This window comes from Poecilia mexicana, unplaced genomic scaffold (assembly GCF_051168715.1).
Source record: "Poecilia mexicana isolate PSO_F unplaced genomic scaffold, ASM5116871v1 scaffold_10, whole genome shotgun sequence".
Lineage (NCBI taxonomy): Eukaryota > Metazoa > Chordata > Actinopteri > Cyprinodontiformes > Poeciliidae > Poecilia > Poecilia mexicana.
The window spans coordinates 25,764,817-25,785,792 of record NW_028263379.1 but is presented as its reverse complement, the minus strand read 5'-3'; the positions used below and the strand labels follow the sequence as shown (position 1 = coordinate 25,785,792).

General features: G+C 43.4%; 1 protein-coding gene across 3 annotated transcripts; it reads left to right on the top strand.

Moving 5' to 3' along the window:
- Nucleotides 1-1,654: 1,654 nt before the first annotated feature.
- Nucleotides 1,655-20,279, top strand: sh3tc2 (SH3 domain and tetratricopeptide repeats 2). Of its 3 annotated transcripts, none has more exons than XM_014974302.2 (22): nucleotides 1,655-2,029; nucleotides 7,909-8,007; nucleotides 8,798-8,920; nucleotides 9,395-9,522; nucleotides 9,706-9,811; nucleotides 10,003-10,146; nucleotides 11,554-11,755; nucleotides 11,919-11,992; nucleotides 12,149-12,344; nucleotides 13,192-13,328; nucleotides 13,593-13,643; nucleotides 13,720-14,024; nucleotides 14,418-14,612; nucleotides 15,448-16,308; nucleotides 16,396-16,616; nucleotides 16,783-16,949; nucleotides 17,255-17,432; nucleotides 17,524-17,674; nucleotides 17,989-18,111; nucleotides 18,254-18,404; nucleotides 18,511-18,707; nucleotides 19,190-20,279. In XM_014974302.2, exons 2-22 carry the CDS (start codon nucleotides 7,998-8,000, stop codon nucleotides 20,051-20,053), a joined length of 4,584 nt encoding a protein of 1,527 aa, XP_014829788.2. In that variant the 5' UTR covers nucleotides 1,655-2,029; nucleotides 7,909-7,997; the 3' UTR covers nucleotides 20,054-20,279. The 3 variants fall into 3 exon arrangements, with proteins under 3 accessions (XP_014829788.2, XP_014829785.2, XP_087865852.1); XM_014974299.2 differs by lacking the exon at nucleotides 1,655-2,029 and adding an exon at nucleotides 5,871-6,750; XM_088009726.1 differs by lacking the exon at nucleotides 1,655-2,029 and adding an exon at nucleotides 6,733-6,862.
- The last annotated feature ends 697 nt before the right edge of the window (nucleotides 20,280-20,976 follow it).

The window sequence follows — 20,976 nt, the reverse complement described above, 5'->3', positions numbered from 1 at the left end:
CACGCACACACACACGCACGCACACACACGCACGCATGCGCGCGCACACACACACGCGCACACACACACACACACACACACACACACACACACACACACACACACACACACACAGAAAGAGAGAGAGAGAGAATAAATGATCCATGTCCTGCAGCCTTGCATAGCCAATTGCATGATCACATGGGGAGTTCATTGCTGATGTATTCAGAGTGACTTTGTTCCAACATGCTGGATTCTGGAGGGACATGCACTGGAAAAAGGAATATATATTGAAATATATTTGTAACACAGGGTCGAGAGGAAGGTGGTCACCCGGCAAGGGGCAGGATCCACCATGGACAGGTTGCTATCCTGCTACGAAGGATGAAGATACTTTTAGCACACAAATTTATACTTTTAGCACACAGATTAGCAGGAAGACTGTAGGAATAAGTGGGAGTATAACTGTGCTGTCAGCTGTTCCACCGTGCAGCCCAACGTTGATTCAGTCAACCCTTATCCTCATTCATACATCACAGTGTCCAGCAGAGAGCAGCAAGGCTGGTGTGCAGCTCTCCTCCTAATCTATTGCTCCATTGTTTCAACCCAGTCACTCGCCCGCTGTTTTTCTTTTGGAGGTAATGTTGTCTTTGTTTGTATGTGTAGAATGACCTACCAAAACAAGAAACTGGTGAAGACCCAGCTCATCAGAGATCATCTCTGCCCACACTCCTACACTGTGCTTCCCTACCATGAATCTCTTAATGCACTCTGTGCCTGGACTCTGTGACCTCTGAAGAGGTCACAGAGAGTGGGTTGTGTTTTGAATGAATGTATACAAACTGTAAAAGTCAAGAATGGTCATTAGACTTTTGGTTAGTATTAAAGTTTTTGTCCTGAAGCAAAAATTCAGCTTTGACTAGTTTAGGAGCTGAAGATAAAAACTATATGGGCAAGCTAAGCTAGGCTTCCCCCTGAGGCAGCTAATGAACTCCATGCCTTTGCTGTTGCTGTCACTGAAGTTTATTCAGGTTCTGTCTGGGAACATTCATTAAAATCTTTGATGAAATGTGCACACATTCTTCAACAGTTTATTTTATGAGTACAGTCAGTTCCAGAGTTTAACAAAGCATCTTAAATGAAAAAGAAAAAGAAAAAAAACAAACCCCAAAGCAAATCCAGCCTGGGGATAATTACCCTGCCTTCATGGAGAACGATAGTTATAATATGAAGTCGGCAACAGGAGGTAGCTGCTGTTTTTATTCCCTCAGCATTTTTTTCGACAGCCATGCAAGCTAATTATAGCACATTTCTTGGCATCAAAGTAAAATTAGTGGAATGCCACCTGTAGGTGTGTGTGTGTTTGTGTGTGTGTGTGTAGCCTGACAGACAGGTAAGTGCAAAGGCATTACATTCTTGGAACTTAGACAGGTGGCTGTCCAACAACGGTGCGCGTCAGCTGACTGGTTGTTGCTGTAATCTACTGACATCGCATGGGGAGCGTCAAACCAAGCTGGTGCCACTGGTGAGCGCAGAACGAGGAAGAAAGGCTGCAGATTATGAAGTGTTTGGTCTTTCATTGTATAATGGCTGCATGAAAGTTCAGCTGTTTTATAATCTTACTTTTTTTTTCAGTGACTCGTGGTTCACATGTTTGCCCTGTGCGTGTGTGTGTGTGTGTGTGGTGTGTGTGTGTGTGTGTGTGTCTGCAAAGGGAATGAGGGCAAGGAAGAAAATATGGGCCGTTCCGGTGTCCCAAAGAAACGTGTGGGTGGAGTTACAGCCTAAAACTTCCTCACTCACTGACATGCTCTCTGTGAAAGGAGCAGAAACACACATGCAGGACAGCAGCTCACCCTTACCGATTTACACATTCTTTCTCTGTCTGTTTTTCTTCTGTGCTTTTGACAGTGGGGGATTGACAGCACAGTCAGCAGCTGTAATGGCGGCTGTATAGAGGAGCGAGATTCAGACAGAGGGAGATTTACAGAAATCCTGGAAAGTATGAGAGGAATGAATTGAGTTGGGGAGAGCTGGCAGTAACACAGAGGTAAGAAGGCTTTCATTTTTTTTATTTTTTATTTTATTGTATTCAACTCCAAATTCACTCTGTTGTCCAAAACTTGATCCATTTGAGTAAACACAGCTGTACTTTGTACTTTGCCACATGACCATAAAGCTGTTGTCAGCCTACCAGCTGTAAACTTTTTTTTTTTTTAAAGAGTGCAGAGTAGTGATTTTATCTGAATATTCATTTCACTGGTGGCTTGATAATGTCTGTAAAGAAAATCAAAGAAGAGAAGATAAGTTTCTTTTACAGTAATCATTTCTCTTCTGATTTTGCATGATTAAAAAAAGAATGAGGAAGAAAACTCTACAAAGCCTCAGAAATTCACAGTTTTGCTTCGAGAGTTTATTTTAACGCTGTGCAGCATTACGGGGAATCTCCCTTCAGAGTTGCTCTGTCTCGGCCACACACAGGCATGCGAGTGGGCAAACGGGGGGTCTAGTCTAAACTTAGCGACCCGGGCTCCTCTCTCATGTTACCCTCTGCTTTCTCTTGTTTGCACATATTCCGCCGCCACAAACTCCACATGTTGCGCGCACACGTTCAGAGAGAGCGACCTCAAGGAAGCAACATCCGAACGCAGCCGTATGTTCGCCATATGTTCCTCGTTAGGTCGAGCGTTATTGTCGTGTCACAGTCGCAGCGCAGGCTTTCGGCGCGTGAAGAGTGGATGGTTGTTTATAGCAGGTAGGCTTTAGGGTCGGCAACCCCGTTCACTAAAAGATGTGTCGCGCGTCAGTGACCCTGACAGATCTGCAAGATGAGCAGACGATTGTGACTCTGCAGCTGGTTCCACTGGTTTTTTTTTTTTCAAAAAGAGGATATTGTGACTTTTACAACATCAGTAGGGAACAGGTTATATTGCTTTAAAAGCATGTTTTAGAGAGGTTATCAGTAACCCTTGTGCAGCCACTGCGTCCTGCCCATAAAAAAGGTCCTGTGCATGTGACTTGCACATATCAACCTTGAGAAGTCTGTGTTTATTAGATTATCCATCCGCTTCCCCCGAGAGAAAACAAGCAGGCCAGTCAGAAGAGCGTCGGGATCTGCCTTGGCACGCCTTGCAGCTGTTTACAAGCGTTCTGCCTCACTGGATACCCATGCACAGATTCAGCCGTGACCATTCAGCCCGCCGCGTAAACAAGATAACAACGCCGATCCCAGGCAAGGATATCAACCCTCTTGCGCTCGGGGGTGAACAGAGAGCTGAGGCTCGAAAAGAGGAACAAACCGTCTGCATTTCACTTCAGTTGCTGGAAATCACATTCAGAGAAGTAGTTCCCTTCAGTTTTCATAGATACAGCAGCCTGCAGAAGTTTTTTTTTATTCTTTTTTTTTTTTTTACGCCATTTCTATGTGATAACTTTTGTAGCACCACTCAAAGCGCTTTACACTGGAGCAAACAAAACTGCATCCTCATAGCATGATGCTTCAACCTCCGTGTTTCAACATGGTTTTTGTTCAGAGTGTTTGTGGGGTTGGTTGATTTGCTACATGTCACATTTTGCATGTAGGTCTCAGTTACATTTTGATCTTGTCAGATGTTTGCTGTGTCACCTAAATAACTTGTGTCTTCACTGCAGACAGAACTTCTTTTGACTTTCTCTCAACAAGGATGTTCTTTTCACTATTTTACACCAGATCTGTTGATTGTTATCCTATTAGTTATCCTTTTGACAGATCTTTCCAGTGGACCTGTGGTGTTCTGCAGATGCTTCAGAGTTACCAGGGGCCTCTTGGCTGCTGCAGATCAGTTCGGATCTGTTTGGAATGCTGTTTTATACCCTGGCTCAACTCTGAGTTTCTCCACGACGTTATCCCCGTCGTGGAGACGGTGATCATGTCGCTGTCTCCACGACAGCTGTGGACCCTTGTTATTCATGGTGCTGTTTGTTCACTATGTTCTTTTAAAAAAAAAAACCCGCCGAGGCCTTCACTCAGCAGCTGTATTCAGACTGAGACTAAATTACTAACAGATGGACTCTGTTTTACTAATGAGGATGGTTGACTGTCCTGGATTTTATTTAGAAGTATCAGAGTAACGGAGGCTGAGTGCAGTTACGTGCTCTTTTATTCTGTTTTAAATGTATGCTCTAGGCTCATCAAATAAAATCCACACACTCATCTTCAAATAAAATCCATAATGATCAGGTTTTTCAAATCACTGGGATCCCAAAAAAAGCACAGAAAAAGAGAATTAGAACTTTTTGATACGTGCCCATTTAGAAATCTACTGTACTTTCCACTTGTGAGAAGGCGCCAGAGATTAGCGGGATAGCTAAGCAAACAATGACAAGACAGTTTCTGCTCTAATCTCAGCCGGAGTCTGCTCTTTCCCCCACAGCTGTGTGAGTTTTATCCCTGCTTCCTCCAGCACTCCAAATACGTTTCAGAATACCTAACAAAGTTAAGCGGACCAGTGGTGTGGCTCTAATTGCAAGGGCGGAACAGTCATGTGACACGTACGTGCTGCCTTTGCAGAAAGCTGCAACGGAGAATTACCAGCTAGCAGTTAAATGTCGACTCAATTATTAACCATTTAGTTTTTAAGTTTTATTGTGTCTCTTCACCCCACTGTGTTCCCTAAAGTTTACGTTTGTCGTCAAAGGCAATAGGAATTGCAGGCAGAAGCAGTTGAATGCAGATTCATCTTGTCACATCGTTTTGCTTTTCTTTAAAACACTTTATTCTGCCTTTTGCTTCACCCCTCAATCCATGAACTTATGGAGATGTTTCTTGTAAATGCTCTTGTAAAGGAAAGCAATTGGATGCTAGAACTGTAAGAAGCATCTTCATGTTTTTTGTTTGTTTTTTAAGTATAACACCACACTTCTTCAATGGCTGCACAATTAAAACTGACAGTGATACTCAAAAGAAATGGTGACATATTAGGAAAGTAACTGATGTAAAGCTACAGGATGAGTTACTCACCCTCTTCACATTTGGCTTCGTCGGAAATTTCTTCAGTAGATAAAATTTCAATCTGAAGCAAATGACAAAGGAAAACAGCTTCTTTTTCCCCCCCTTTTTGTTGTTGATGTGATATAACAACAAAGGAAAAACCTCCAAGTCCTGTCAATGTTTTTTTTAAATACGGGTCCACATGATGATACTTAGAAAATCTCACATTTTCTAAGTAAATATGGTTGTTATAAGAAGCTTTAAAAAAACTCATCTCTCTAATTTATTGTGTATTAAGTTATAACATCCGAATTTATTTCTAGGAGACCCCAATGAACACAGACATGGATTTCATCAGTAGAGCAGCTTGTTTTTCCAATCTGGAACCTCTTTTGACAGAGTTGCAAACCACTGGTTGTATGTACTAGAACTAGTGTTTCCTGAACGAAGGAGGGTCTCTACTCGTACTTCTAAATGCATGAAAAATTTGGGGTATTATAACAACCTTTGGTGACTCATAAGAATGCCGTGACTTTGGCTAATATTTTTAATAATTTTCCAGGCTTTTCTTGACATATTTCAGCTCTTCATCCAATTTTCAAAGCAATTTCTATAACTGGTATTTTGGAAGGCTCATCAAATGGAGTTTATTTACCAAAGGGATTCACGTCTCATTACAGAACTATAACTAACGGTACTAACGGTGGGATTTTATTCTTTACATATAGTACACTGGTCAATCATTTCTGTTGCTCTACTACACCCTAGAGAAGTAGGGAGAGTAATATAGCATTGAGTGCATATACCTTATAGTGCATGGAAAAACAGTTCAAGTATTTCTCTATTAAAAAGTCCTTTTGTTGCTCTTGTAAAATTCAAATTCCCTGAGATACTGAATTTAGGGGTTTAGTTCAATCATCAAAATGAACAAATAAATTAGATCCCTCTGTGTGCAATGAAGCAATTTGTGACTTTTTCTTGTTGAACTGAAATGCTGAACTATATTAACCTTACACTGGTAGTCTGATTTGCTCAGATGTACGTCTGCAACAGCTGGCATAACTTTCATGATGCTCCTTTGTGTGGAACATCCAGCTGTCTGTCTGCGCCGCCAGGCGACTCTCACCTCCACTTTCACTTGACCTTGCAGCCCGTTCCTCCCAGGCATTGCCTTACAGTGGGTCAGCAGTACATCACCTCAGCAACAAACACGCTGTTGTTATGACACACACTTTCAGTGCGTTCTCTCACTCTCGCACACGGGCGAATCATAAGGAAACTTTCACTGAGGCCTGCCCCCCCACACACACACAATACCAATTGCAAAGAGTGCTTTGTGGATCGACTGACTCTCTGGGCAGCTACTGAGAAAGAGAGGGAGAGAGAGAGAGAGAGAGGGAGAGGTTGGTGGGTAGGTGGAGGCAGATGGAGGCTGCAAGAGAGAGAAATATTACAAAGAGGAGCAGTCCCAGACAGATAGAGGAGAAGAAGAAGAAGAAGAAGAAGAAGAAGAGAGGGGACTGTAGAGACAGGTCCTGCTTACACTTACCGGTAGTGTGAGCAGAGCAGGAAAAGGGACTACAGAAATAGGAAGGGAGGCTAGGCTTGGGCAGTTGAAAGGAAGAGAGGAGGGGGGAGAGAGATAGCGTTGTTACTAAAGTGGCTGAGGGAAGCTGATGGGATGGCATTGATCTCTGGGAGCTGCCGGCTCCTGGGCCAGATGGCGTCTTGTTGCTGCAGACCGTTCCTCAGCTCGTCCTGTTGTCGACCGCTCATCAAAGTCTGCCTCTCCTCCTTCACAGGTCGGTCCCCGGCCCGCTCTCTGTGCTCTGCCGTCATGACACGGACCGCTGCGTTCAGATAGGCAGGGACATAGGTCAATGTGCGGCATGGGTAACACGCTTAGCCAAGAAGGTAAAAGGAGAGGGCATGGTGTGATCCTGCACTGCATCAGCGTAACTTTGCGTGCGTTTGTGCTAACTCCATTCCGATGGAAAGAATAGGCTGTTGTTCTCTCTGGCATAATGTCATGTTGCATATTGTGTTTGCTCCCCCCCTCCCCATTGTATTGTGAACGCTTTGCATCTGGATGATAAAGTTCTATTGTTCGCCTTTTTCTCTCTTTGATTTCCACTGACAAAGCATGTTAAAAGAGGGAAATTAAATTAATAATAGACGTCTTTTTGCATTATGTATTTGGTGAAACATTGCTCTGACACAAAAGTGTCTGAGGAGTCAAGCACAGGGACATCTGAAGGGTTTCCTATCAGTGTAAGTACCTGTGTGTGCTTTGTGTCCTACTGACAAATCTCCAAACTAACCGTGGCTGAACCTCAATGACCCCAGTGATGCTTAACACATTCCCCAATCCTGAAAACTTTTTTTTTTTTTCCCCCAGGAACTTTTGTGAAAAATACTCAGATTGTATCCATGTTCAGATTCAGTGTCTGTTCAGTGAAGCTATATCCAGGAGCTGGCCAAATAATCCTCTGATTTAACATTGATATCCCATTTAATGTATACACAACCTTATTGAAAACCCCTATTATAAAGGGTATAACATAACTCTAAAGTTCGTAAAGGTCATGTTAAATCTGCTTTCTGTCAGAAACTATTCCAACTCCTAGGCTAAAACTCCTATTTAGTGTGTTAATGAGCTTTGGAAGTGCTGATAAGCAGATTTTGCTTAATTTGGCTCAAAGCAAGGGTTCTGTTTCCTTTTCACATTAAGACAAACTGACCTAAGTGACTGCTGGCCGTGGCTTCATATTTACTGTACACATGTAGGCGAGGTGAGGGGGGCAGAAACCCTACATGCTCAAACTAGTACCTAAAGAGGGATTGGTAAGATATTAAAACATTTCTGAAACATTTCAAGAGTTCTTCGCCTAAAATGAACAATAGAAGAAACTGACTTTTACTCCATTAGGTTTGTTTGTTTGTTTTATTTGGTTTTGCAGACATCTCCCCTGCTGAGCTGGATGCTCTTTGGAGGGAACCGCCGTACGGTCTTGGAGGAACAAATGAACGCTTCTCAGGCAACAACATCATGACTCAAGGTACGGCAGCGATGCGGCGAAGACAGGAAAGCTCTGTCGATTCGAGCGAAGTCCTTTATTAGCTCGGCGTAGAAACATGAGGTTCATGTGAGCAGGAGCAGCAGCGTTTCTTTACCTCCTCTGGTCACAAACCGAGGAAGTCTTTGGGATATCCTCTCTGCTGCACAATGGAGCGAGCCATGGGAAGCTCGTCACCGCTTTAACGCTGAAATTATAAGCTTCAGCAACCCGTGACGTGCGCATCCGTCCGGCAGACACTGACGGTGCCTCGCAAAACTATCCACACATGCCACATTGTTAAGTTTTCCAATTTCACTAAATGTTTGAAACGTGCAAAACCACATGTGTGCACTGAGGTGCATGACTGAAAATAAAAAGTATTGGATGAATAGATTACAGATTAAGCCGAGGTTGTTGGAATATGTAAGGATATTGGATGAAGTGAGAAAATGGTAAGACGTTAGGTGTCCTATGTGTGTTGTAACACCAACCAGAGATACTGTTTTTAGTATCAAGTAGAGATTACCATCCTGTGTCATCTGGAAATGTTTTGAGTTTGATATCCAAACTGCAGTCAGACATGTGAATTGCGATTAGAACTGAGTTAGCGCCGTCCTGTGCACGCGCTAGAAAACAAGTTAGCTGTTTTCACATGCAACAAAGATTTCTATCCTGCGAAAAATCTAAGGATGTTGTTTAAGAAACGGCGAACAAAGGATTATGTTTCCTTCCACGTGTTATGCACGTCACCTTGAAACAAGGTTTATATGTTAGCCTTTTGTATGAACAGGTGAGGAAGAGGATGGTCCGATTGGAGACTCAGGAGAAGGAGAGGAACACGAGAGCTACTGGAAGAAGAAAGAGGCCTTCCTTCGAGGAAGTAAAGTTTCAGTCGGGGAGAAATTCTCTTCAGGTAGAGTTCCTCTCTGCTTCACCAGAAGCCCCACACTTCACCTGTTGGGTCTTGCGCCCTGGAAAACACAACTAGTGCATCGATGAAGGCGCTTCCCATGGATTTCATTTTCATGAATGAAACGGATTCTGATGAATCTCACATTCGTGTGTCTGCTGATGTTTGCTCAGTCAGCCATTCGGCTTCATCCATCACATCCCCCCCCAGGTTTGTCAAGAGAAATGGATTTAAATGGAGTCCAGTAAGAGGCCTAATGGTTTCGTTATTACTCCTGGGACTGCTGTTTCGCACACGAAGCAAATAACTTAAAACTTTCACAAAGCACCTATAATGTAGTCTTGAAAAGTGTAAACTCTTTCTAATGTAGAAAATGTTATTGTTTCCATTGATTTATTTTTTTTATCTTAAGTGACAAAATCAGAAAAAAAAACCTCGCTCCCATCAATGCTTTTTGATCACGTATCTTTTGCACAGAAATCGTGCTCCGGTTTACTGGGCGGAGGCGTTCCGGCGACAATCCAGACCAGTCCCTGCAGGAGGCGCTGCGCACACGACTCCGAGTGGTGGAGAGCAACAGCAAAGACATCACTCAGCTCTTTCAAGTGAGGCCAAATGGTTTTACTACGTTTTACTGCACTTTCCCTTCTTTCTGTGAAGATCGTTGGAAATAATAGCATACACTACATAAGGCAGATGGAGATATATCACCTTATGAATTATTAAAGCTTATAATCGACACATGGATGATCGATTGGAAGCTGAAACCCGAAAGCTTCTTTCCTCAGGACCTGTCGGCTCGTCTGGTCTCTGTTCATGCTGAGAAGGACATCTTTGTGCTCACGTTTAAGACGGTGGAGGAGATCTGGAAGTTTTCAACTTACCTCTCGTTAGGTAGGACTCAGACCTCCTTCTGATAGATATTCAGTTGTAGTTTAATTTGTATGCTTTTACTGAATTTTGCTTATTTATATTTCCAACACTAAACAATGGTTAGCCAAGTCCTGCTGGCAGTAAGATTTTAGTTTATGTCACTGCACTACAGTGTTTTTTGGGGTTTTTTTATGTCTGTTTTTGCGGTTCAGGTTTTGTTGCCCGATGCTTGGAGAACTTCCTGTGTGACCAGTCTTTCTGGCTGGACGCGGAGCTGCTTCGTGATTTAGAGATCAACGTCACTGTGGACGAGGAGCATCTCGCCACCCTCTACCTGGGGCTTCTGCTTCAGGAAGGTGAGCAGTGCTGATTTTTCTTTTTTTTTTTTTGGACTGTACTGAATGTATGAAAATACTTCCAATAACATGAAATGTTAATAGAAAAGGTAAATGTGTGTGTGTTTTTTCTTATTGAAACTTTTAGACATAGTAAAATGGTTTTAATTTTAACATGGCTGCAGAACTGAAGTCGCCGAATCTCAGACTGTGTTGAAAATGCCTGTGGTGATACTCGGTCTGCCTTTTGTGGTGTTCAGAATAATTTTTGGTATGCATTACTTGCAACAGTGAACCAGGAGACACTTGTGTGTAAATGCACTTGTGATCATTTTACCTCCCGAGTCAAATCTTGGATTTGGTTGATTGTGTGAAGTTTAAAAAAACAATCGTGTTTCTGTTTCAAGCTCGAAAACTTGTGGGATTTGCTCAGGATGCAGACTAACTATTGCTAGCAATATAAACTAATAGTAATGTGTTTATTTGCATCTTATCTAAATGCCTTAGGAACAAGCTGAGTGACATATTTTCTGTAGTCATATGTGGGTAAAAGATTCGGTGAGGTACGATTCAGTAGAAGTGCAAACACTTTTGTTTTACTTGGGCGGGTATTTCATTCAAGGGAGCCATGTTGGATATTAAAAGTGTGGCTGGTACAAAACCTTCAGATTTCAGACTTAAAGTACTTGCTTAATGCGTCCTTATTCAGAGACTGACTAATTTGACCCAATCTCTCTCTTAGTGACCTTTTTAACATTCTCACTGTCTTGAACACGAAATATTCTTTATTCCTTTAGAGGTGAAACTGTGTTATGATAATCAGAGCCTGATCGATCCCAGTGCTCGACTCTGCTGGTTCATTCCTGTGTGCTGCTTTTCAAGCTTTGAGTTGTGTAAACTCGCTCTGAGAGTGTGGATTTCTTTTCCCATCCAAAAATGTAGCTTTTTAAGTAAACAGTCAAAATTATCCATTTGCCAGCGTAAATGGATAATTTACGCTGGCAAAGTTTTTCTTTGCGTCTCATTGGTATGTTGCTTTCCTTGGTAGCTGACTTTTTTTGTTTTAATGTACTTCCAGACTCAGGATATTATTATTATTATTTTTTTTTTACATTTAAACAACTTATATCCATGTATGTGGAGACCAGTTTACTGAGAAGACATCACTGTTCTCCAGACAAAAAGCTACACGGACCATGTGAAAATACTGCAGTGCTGGCAAATAGCGATAAAAATTACATTAGCTTAATAGGAGGGTATATACACCATCCATCATCTGTGACTGAATGAGGGCAGAGTTGCTGCTACAGAAAAGCTAATCCACAACCACAACGATTTTAATCCAAACCGATATCACTGAAAACCTCTGCATGCATCCGGATCCACGTTTCGCACATTTGCCACAAGCTCTCTCCTCTCCTGCTGCAGGCTCTTTTTTTGCCAAGGCGCTGTTCACCAGGAGCGAGGAGGACGAAGACAACGAGGAGCAGCTGTCGTTTAAAAAGAATGACCTGCTGATAGTGAGGGATACGGGGAAGGACGACGTTTGGGAGGGCACCATGCTCGCCACGGGGAACCACGGCCAGGTGCCGGTCCACGCCATGCAGCCGCTGCCCTACCCCTTCTACCAGTAAGTTCCACGGAGAAGCCGCCTCGGTCTTGGGTTAATAGACGACACAGCCTCTCAATATAACACGCTCTTTATTAAACTTTAGTTAAAGGCCAACAAGAAGTAGGAACATTCGTGCAGGAGTTGGCTTGACTTCAATATTTTCTACTTCCTATTCGGTCAGGTGGTTCCTCAGGAAGTATCCGGGCCAAGCTGGATGCTCACCAGTAGAAAAGGAACTGTTTGAAAGTGCAATCGGTAAAGCTTTTCTGCGTATCCTTTGATTGCTCCAGATATTCAGCGTTAACCTGCATGAATTGGCCGTTCGATTTAGATTCATATTCCGAATGCTTTTGCAAGCTCCAGCTCATCTCATCTGTTTTTCCCCTCGGCACCGATTGTCCGATTCCTCAGTGACCGGTTCGTGTGAAGCCATCGTTGACTACAGTCCAGAGGGGCCAGATGAGCTCCAGCTGAGTCAAGGGGACAGGGTGGAGATCCAGGGTCTGCTGATGCGGGGGCTTTCCGTCTTCATTGGAAGACACACGTCCACAGGACGCAGTGGATTTGTTCATAGGGCCCACGTCAAGCCTCTGAACGCCAAACCCCTGTAAGAAAATACATTTTAATGTCATAAGACAGGCCTCTTTTCATCTCATGCTCATTATGAGATGAGATGTGGCTGTTTTTTTTTTTTTATCATTTGTATAAGGCATTGCAAGATTCACACAGCTTAAAATGTTTGCATTTTCGTTTGTGTTTTTAAAATTTTCAAATTTTGTTTGAAATAAAAAAAAATCAGAAAGTGGGTCTTCTGTTTGCATCCAGCGACTTTGGAATAAATATGGAACAAATACTCTGTACAATCATGCTTTGACGCAAAAACAGGTGCAGGTCTTTTGGGGTGCATCTCTCCCCGGTTTGTGCGTTAGGACCTGATTTTTACCCATAACAAAAGTAAATATTCTTTTAAACAGTCCAATCATAGTCTAGATAAAAATCTTAATTGGGAACCTTCTACAAACTTAAAAATAGCTGTGCAAAGATGAGATGCTCTCCTTTGAGTCTGACTAAGATTAACCCTCCCATTGTAGGGTCGGCCATTGTAGTTTTGGTCTCACGGGCCTCACAACCTCTAACAGGTTTTCTTCCACTAGTTCCCGCTGATTTAACCCTCCATCGAGCCTCACCGGCTTTATTTTGTCCTTGCTACAGTGTAGCGTCCCGATAGCACGTTTTCCGTTTACCATGTCGGGTTGTAGACCTTTGGTTTTTGTGACCAGACCACCGACACAATAAATAACAGTCTGTGGTCACCATGAGGCTCACGGGGTATGCATACATTTTCAAGGCAGTACAGTGGGTTTGCTGGCTTGTCAGTCATTCAGTCATGGAGTGGGTGATGATGCCGGGAAGATGCATGCAATCATAATGCCTCCTTTGTTTGCTTCTCACAGAGACAGACAATTGGTCTTTCTCACAGAGGAGGAGAAGGCCAGCCTGGCTCAGGTTAACCCGTATAGCTCGGAGCCGAGCGAGAGCTGCCTTCTGGAAAGACTCTTCTCGTCAGACATCAGCTCTGTGTACAGACTAGGTAAAGGAACCACTGGATCAGTTAAGGGATTTCACCATTTGTTTTTCTTTTTTTTTATTTTTAATCACCAATAGAACCCAAAGATAGTTGTGCCACAGCAAATTTTCTTAGGATGTTTTACTCCTATTTTGTTTGATGCATTTTTTGAGCATGTTTCCAGAACAGTTGTTGTTGTTTCAATGTTTGTGTTTTCATTAGAAACTGTTTTTTTTTTCTTCATCTGGTAAGAGAAAGCTTGAGCTGATTTACCTTATGTGTTTCCAGACAGGCTGGACGAGGCCGACTTCATGTACATACGGAATCGGCCAAAGCATGGTAATGTCATGAAGAAATGATAACGTGCATTACAAACTGTTTCAGCAGCTGACGCACTCGTCTCACTTCTTCGCAGATTTCAAGGGTTTTTCCAGTGCCCGTCAGAGCCTGATGTCCGACAGAAGCGACGGGACAACGCAGAACCAGTCGTCCCCCCGCGCCTCCATCTCCGTCGTCTCGCCACGCGTGTCCCTCTATCATTCCCTCAATCCTCTGCCACGAGAGGGAGAGCGGCTCTCTTTCAATCTGGAGGACACGTTTAAGGAGCTGGATGAGTTTCAGGAGGATCCCCCCCTCTTCATGGAAGAGAACAGCTGGGAGGGGGAGAAGTCGGAGCTGAGCGACCCGACACTAGCTCTGTTGAACCACGAACACTTCCAGGTGAGCCAAGTTGCTGCTCATTCATCGCTTCGTCAACCGGGTTAGAAACACAGGCGGGTTTGGCTTGTGCGAGTGCAGACATATGCAAATCTCTAGAGCAAAAGCCCTGAATCATTATGACATGCAGACTAGACGGACCATTAGTGTACTTATCCACAAACTCATGAGCTCAGCTTCCTGAACTGCCTTAAAGGCTTTCTAAAAGTGTGTTGTTACACAACACATTAGCAAGAATGCGGATGACGTCACGTCCGAGCCCAAATACCGAGATTTATACAAAACAAACAATGTCTCGTTATCCTGCTGGGAGAACAGTAGAAAATGTTTCTTTATGAGTCAGTAGAAAATGAAGACATAGTTAGTTTCATGCCCTTTTTTTTGTGTGTCTTCCAGGATGAATTTCTGCCCTTGTACGACCTGCACTGTTCCTTCCTGTGGATGACTTTCGGTGAGAAGACTGAGGACGAATTGTCCGGACATCTTGAGAGTGTCAGGGAGTGCGCCAAGAGACTGGGCATGCGCTGGGCACATCGGCGTGCGTGCTTTGTCCTGGGCAGACTCTGCGCCAGAAAGCTAAAGTTCTCCCAGGTATCTGGAACATCAAGCAAACAAGAATCTACATTTTATTTTTTTTCAAAATAAAAAGAGCTTTTTCCAGTAACTCTGTCTTATGCTATACTGAGAGTGCCTCATCGAAAGTGTTGATACGCTTGGAGCCTTTTAACGTTTTGTGAAGTAACAACCAAACTTAACCTAGCGTGAGGTCTGCTACCTCGTCTCTATCGTCAATCCAATCAGAGAAGTAGCCAAGAGGACCTGCTCTGGTGGAGCAGCAGAGGTCAAAGGTCAGGTTGGAGCCTATTGGAGAACTATTAGTTGTGTGCAGGCCAGAATCCTGACCTTTATGAAAGAGTGGCAAAAAGGAAAAGTAAAGGCGTATGAAGTTCTTACTGCATACCTTACAGTTTTCCACAAACTCTGTCAGAGAAACAGAGTGTGGAAGAAGTTCCTCTAATCAGATGACACTGAAATTAGATGTTTTTTTGTTTTTTTGTCCTTGGACAAACTGATATGTATTGTCTTCAACATGAACAATACTGATGATAAGAGCTGATAGTAAGACGAATGAAGCTAAATATATTCACCCAGTCCGACAGACCTTGAAGAAAAGGGCAAAATCCTGAGTTTACCCGTTTCTAAAGATTTTAGAGACATTCCACAAATATTTGTTTCCTCTTCTTAGATTAACTCGGGAGACTAAATGGAAAAATCGCAACCTTTAAACTTTGTGGATACAGTGTGGAAACATTGTATCCACAATGAAGTGTTTAAGAAGTATGACTACTTTCCAAGGCACTGTAGCAACATTCTTAGACAATTTATTACAGTAAACACTAATCATGACTCTTTTTTTCCCCCTCAGGCACGAGTATACTACGAGGAAGCTCTGAGTGTTGGCGTCAACGGCTTCTCCGACGTACCGCTTCTCGTGGCTCTCTTCACGAACCTCACTGCCATCTACCTGAAGCAGCGCATGTCCGATAAGCTGCCCCAGATCCTGGAGAAGGCCAGTGCCCTAATACTCTGTCTTCCCTGCCATGCTTTCATGTCCTCAGACGAAGTTGAGCTGCTGAAGCTCCTCCTGAGAAGAGCCGTCGTGCTGGGGGACAAGCTTTTGGAGGCTCGCGTCTGCTACCTCATCTCTAGCCTCTACTTGGTTCTTAAGAAGACAGAAGACACGCTGCCTTTCTTCGAGCGACTTCAGTTCCTTTCAGCCACACTATCGGCCACCGAAGGCGGACCTATCCAACCGTTGGACCTCAACTGGCTCTTGAGCTGGCTCTACCATCGCAAATACATGCCTTACTTAGCGTTGGCCTCCCTAAGCCTGGACTCAAGAGAAGACCATTCCCTTCGTGACGCTTTCCAGAGGATCGAGTTGTTTATCAGGAACTCCGTCCGTCTGAATCCGTGCTGGAAGGAAGGAACCTCGCTGCTCCCCGCTCAGATAGTGGTTTACCTGCAGCAGGCCCTTGCCGTAGCCGAGCAGGGTGATGACATAAAGATGCAGCGGGACCTTTGTTTGGGTTTGGCTTTGACCTACCAGCAGTACGGTGCGCTGGACAAAGCAGTGCGCTGCGCTCAACAAGCCGTGGAGACGGGAAGCCACATCAATGAGGAAGATGGCTTTGAGGCTTCAGTGCTACTTGGTTGGCTGCTGGTGTTGACGGGCCAGGCCGAGAGGGCTCAGAGTATTTTGGAACCACTGCTCACATCGCTACAGGTGAGGAATCCAGTCGGTAAAAAAGTACTTAGAAGCTGTTTATTTTCCCAAAGCAACGTCTGATTTGGTTCTTTTTGGTGAAAACAGAGTACGGACAGTCCCACTCAGCAAGGAGTCATCCATAACCTTTTAGCACTGTGCCTGAGGCATCGGGGTCGGGTCCGAGAGGCAGGCTGGCATCTTCACTCCGCCTTGGAAATCTCCAGAGAGAGCGGGAACCAAAGGAATCAGGCGCTGGCGCTGGCCAACCTGGGCTGCCTGGCGCTGGACTCTGGGGCGAACCTCCTCGCCGAGCGCTTTCTGGTTAGGTCAGTGTTTCAAGACTTCAAGGTCACGTAGCGGGGAGGTTTAATTGGAGGGTGGATGGTTCGGAAGCCGTGGGGTGAAAAGCCGGATCGCACCTTGAATATCGCACCAATACAGGGACAAATTAATTTTTGCTTACCATGCTCCCTCCCTCCCCACCAATTCTAGGTCTCTGTGCCTTTTTCTGGATCTCTGGGAGAGTCCGACCGATGAGGAACACGTTCAGGTGTATCTTTGGCTCGGGCAGAGCTACAAGGACAGAGGGAAGAGTCAGGACATCAGGGCATGCTATGAAATGGGGCTGCTAATTGCTCTGCATGCCAGAAATTTGCACAGTAAGCATCGGCACAACCACAGTGTAAAGATATTGTGTTGGGGGGAGAGGTTTTGTGATTAACAGCTTTCTGGGATGTTGATTACAATAGCAAACTGAATAAATCTTTTTACTTTATGATATAAAATATTGCAAATTGCATGTGTGCTTGAAATACATTAAGAAAAATAAACATTGTCAGTAGCACAATTAAAAATATATTTGCTGAGAAAATATATGTGGTCGATACATATTTTCCCTGCTGTGTCATTTTCTGAAAATGTCGCCATTTTTGCCTACATCCCGATTGTTTTGTGTTTATTGCAGGTCAGATGGTGGTAGCCAAGCTTCTGAGTGTCCTGTACGCCGAAATGCTGCTCTACTGTCAGAGTATTGTTTACTATGAGCATTGCGTCTCAGTGTCCAGAGAGCTAAAGGACAAGAGACGGGAAGGAGAGTATCTGGAAAAACTCAGCAGCCTCTACCTCTCACTCAACACGGAGAAGTAATTTCCTTTCGTGTCTTTCGCATCAAGTGGTTTCTCTTTCTTCAAACTTGTGTGTTTTATTCTGTGTTTTACTTCTTCTTTTTTTCAGATCGTCTCGTAAGTCACTTGATTACACCAAGCAGAGCCTGAGGATCTCTATCGATCTGGGCAAGAGAGAGGAAGAATCAGAGACCTGGCTGCAGGTGGGACGAATCTATTACCTCATCCAGGAGGACGAGCTGGCTGACATGTACCTGCAGGTAAGGAGGAAGTTAAATATTAAAGTGTAGACTGTTTTTTCAGTTGCTCGTTTTTCCTGGTTCAGCCCTTTGTTCTGTCACAGCACTGGCGTCTAGTGAATCTGGACGCTCAACATTCCTGAGCAATCTTTGCCCTTACTGCAAGTGGTGCATATGTGCAAGTTCTCATGGTCTTTTGCGTATTTGATAGTCACTTTTTTTTTCTGTTTTTTTTCTTTTTAATTTCAATAAAATGTAGCAAATACTCCAAGAAATTCACATGTTTACAACTGAAATTATATCTTGAATCAGGGAATAACAAAAGTATTTGACAGGCAGCGGTGAAGACAGCCTTGAGGATGAACGACCCTCACTTTGCTTTGAGCATCTACGAGGAGGCGGGAGACGTTTACTTTAAGGGCCACAGGAACCGAATGGCTTCAGAGGTTTTCTACAGAGTAAGTAGAGATGCTACGCTTTGTTTGTCTCAAGGCAACGTTATTACGAGCGAGCAATTTCTACAGTAGCTGTGGTAAGAATGGGCATTCTCTTTGTTTCCCCCCTCCTCTCTCTAACAAAACAAATCGTTTTGGCCCTCAGGACGGCAGTCTACCGTTTGCACGGAGCATCAAAGACGTCCATTCAGAGTTCCGCTTGTTAAGTAAATTAACAGAGCTACTAATGAATCAAAGAGAGCAGGAGGAAGCTCTGCAGTATGCAACACTGGCCGTTCAAATAGCTAACCAAACAGGTAAGCGTTGCTTCTTCTTTTTTTAATTTATTTTCTTTTTTTGCCTCTTTGCTGCCCCATGTAGTGCAGATATAGATTCAACCGCACAATTATTTTTCTTGGGCAGGAGTTCGTGAAAACGAGAGGACTGCATATCACCGCTTGGCCACGATTTACTACAATCTTCAGCAGTACGAGATGGCAGAGTACAACTACTTGAAGTCCCTTTCCCTGTGTCCGCCTGCTCTGCAGCACCCCACAGAGGCGCGCTACTACACTAAAATCTACTGCAGGCTAGGAAACATTACGTTACATGAATTAAAGGTACTGCAGTCAAAACAACGTGATGTTCCTGTTTGATTTCCCCCAAATGTCAAATCTCAGAATTTAGTGACACCTAGTGGGCAAAACAGGAAATTAAAAAATTTCACTTCCCAGGTGTCTTTAGGTAGATCAGCACAGCTAGTTTTCCATGTTTGGACTAAAAGGCAACATCAGTTTTGGTCTCATTGCATGACAGCATCTTTCTTCACGTTTCCTTTTTTATTTTTAAAGGTAATATTTAAACAATGACTTTCTTTTTGCCACTTTTCTAAAAAGGTCAGATTCATAGTGTCCACATCTAATTGGATTTTAGTCCAATTTAATTGAATTTTAGTTAAGGCGGTTTCCTTTTACTGTTTCCTGTATTTTGTGTTGATCACATCACATGCAGTTCCAATAAGATACATTGAAGTTACAACAGCTGGAGCGCTGTGTGTAGGTTAAATGATGTTAATTGACCCTTCCCTTCTGCACCTTTGCAGGATGCTTTTGATGCAGCGGGGTACTTCTATTTAGCACTGGCAGCCGCTCTGGAGGACAAAGCTAACCCTAAAGCTCTGTATGTGGTGTACATGAAGCTGGCGGAGATCCATGGAAGCCACATGCCCGATTCCCAGTTGTGCCAGCTGTACATCGACAGAGCTCAGAGTCTGAAGAAAGTCCTGGCTGGAATTGAAAGCTCCCCAGACAGTGATTCCAACCTAAAGAGGGAGAATTTATCGAACGTCTATACTGCATACAGAAAAAGTGCGAATGACACGCACTCCACCTTTGATTTCGTAGATAGTACGGCGGCGAAAGCTCGTTCGGTCAAGACTGACTCTGGGAAAATGTTGACGGACATGAATCTTGAGGGAGATTATGGTCAGAAGGATCACAGTCACTGCCCTGGTGACACAGACAGTCGCTATTTCGATGTTTCATTCTCTGAGACGGACACCATTGCGAGTCAGTCATACAGCGACAGCGTCATAACAGGATCCTTTGACACGGCGAAGGAGCACATTTCCGACTCCAGCAGCACCACCGACACTTACCAGAATCCGGCCGCAGGGAAGGATTCGGAATTGGATTCTGACCAGAGCATGCCGAGTCAAATACCTGCAAATCCCACAGGTGATCTCAGCAGACACACGGATGCCAGAGACACGGATTCAGATATTCCAGATGAACAAAGCACCCCGACTAAAGAAACAAATCCGACTCAGACAGACCGTGATGCTGGGCGGAAGGGTCCTGCCACCATGAACAATGGCAAAGTTGCGAGTAAGGATAATAGTCGGAGACAAACGGAGGAATATGAGTTTTGTGACGCACACAGTGAGCACACAGATGCTGACACATAGCATTCCAGAGACTCTTCCCTTTCTCTGGCCGCAGGTTTTATAGCCATAAAACCGATCGAAACGTTCCAGCCGATTGGCTATCTTTGTTTTTAGTATGTGATGTCTATACTGTAAATCAATCAAAGCATAGCCTGTTTCTCTGATGTAGTTATTACAGCACACTGTATATGTAACTTGTTTTCTACATTGCAGTATCATGCACACATTAAAAAAAAGTCTTATTTTGTCTGCTGAGTGTTTATTTTATGCGTTTTTAAGAAGCGTGAGGACGTTGTGAGCTTGTAGGATCAAAAAAACAACACATAACAATGAGATCCATTATAAATTTAGGCAAAAAATGCCCAATATCGGAAACGGAAATGTTTTATTTTGTCAGTTTTTTCTAAAAATCAACACTATCCTGTAAAACTGATTTAAAAAAATCTGAATATTACATTAGAGGAGCACTGATTGTATATTAATGTGTACCCAGTTGAATATAAATATGTAGGTATGTCTGAATTCATATATATGTACATATACTGTAAAAAAAGATACATTACCATTTGTTTTTCCACTTTTTGATATTAAATTTAATTAGATGGAAAAGAAAAGCTTGTCTTTCCATAGTGTATGTAAATTTATGGTACAAAAGTTACAGAAAATTTTGTTTATAGTGTATAGGTGTAAGATTGGATGGATGAGCGTCCAGTAATTTTGTAAAGTAAAATCTTTAAAAGCTCCGCTAGAGGGCAGCATTGCACCAGCGCGCTTAAATTAACCAAACGTCAGTGAAGAATCAGCTGTCTGTAGCCTGTAAATTCAATTACGTGACTTTCTAGTTTTAGCAAGATATATGATGAAATAAAAATAGTCCCATGATATCTTGAAGGGCCAAAAGTATTTAGGATCTTGGCCATTTGACCATTTTAGAGTCATAAAGG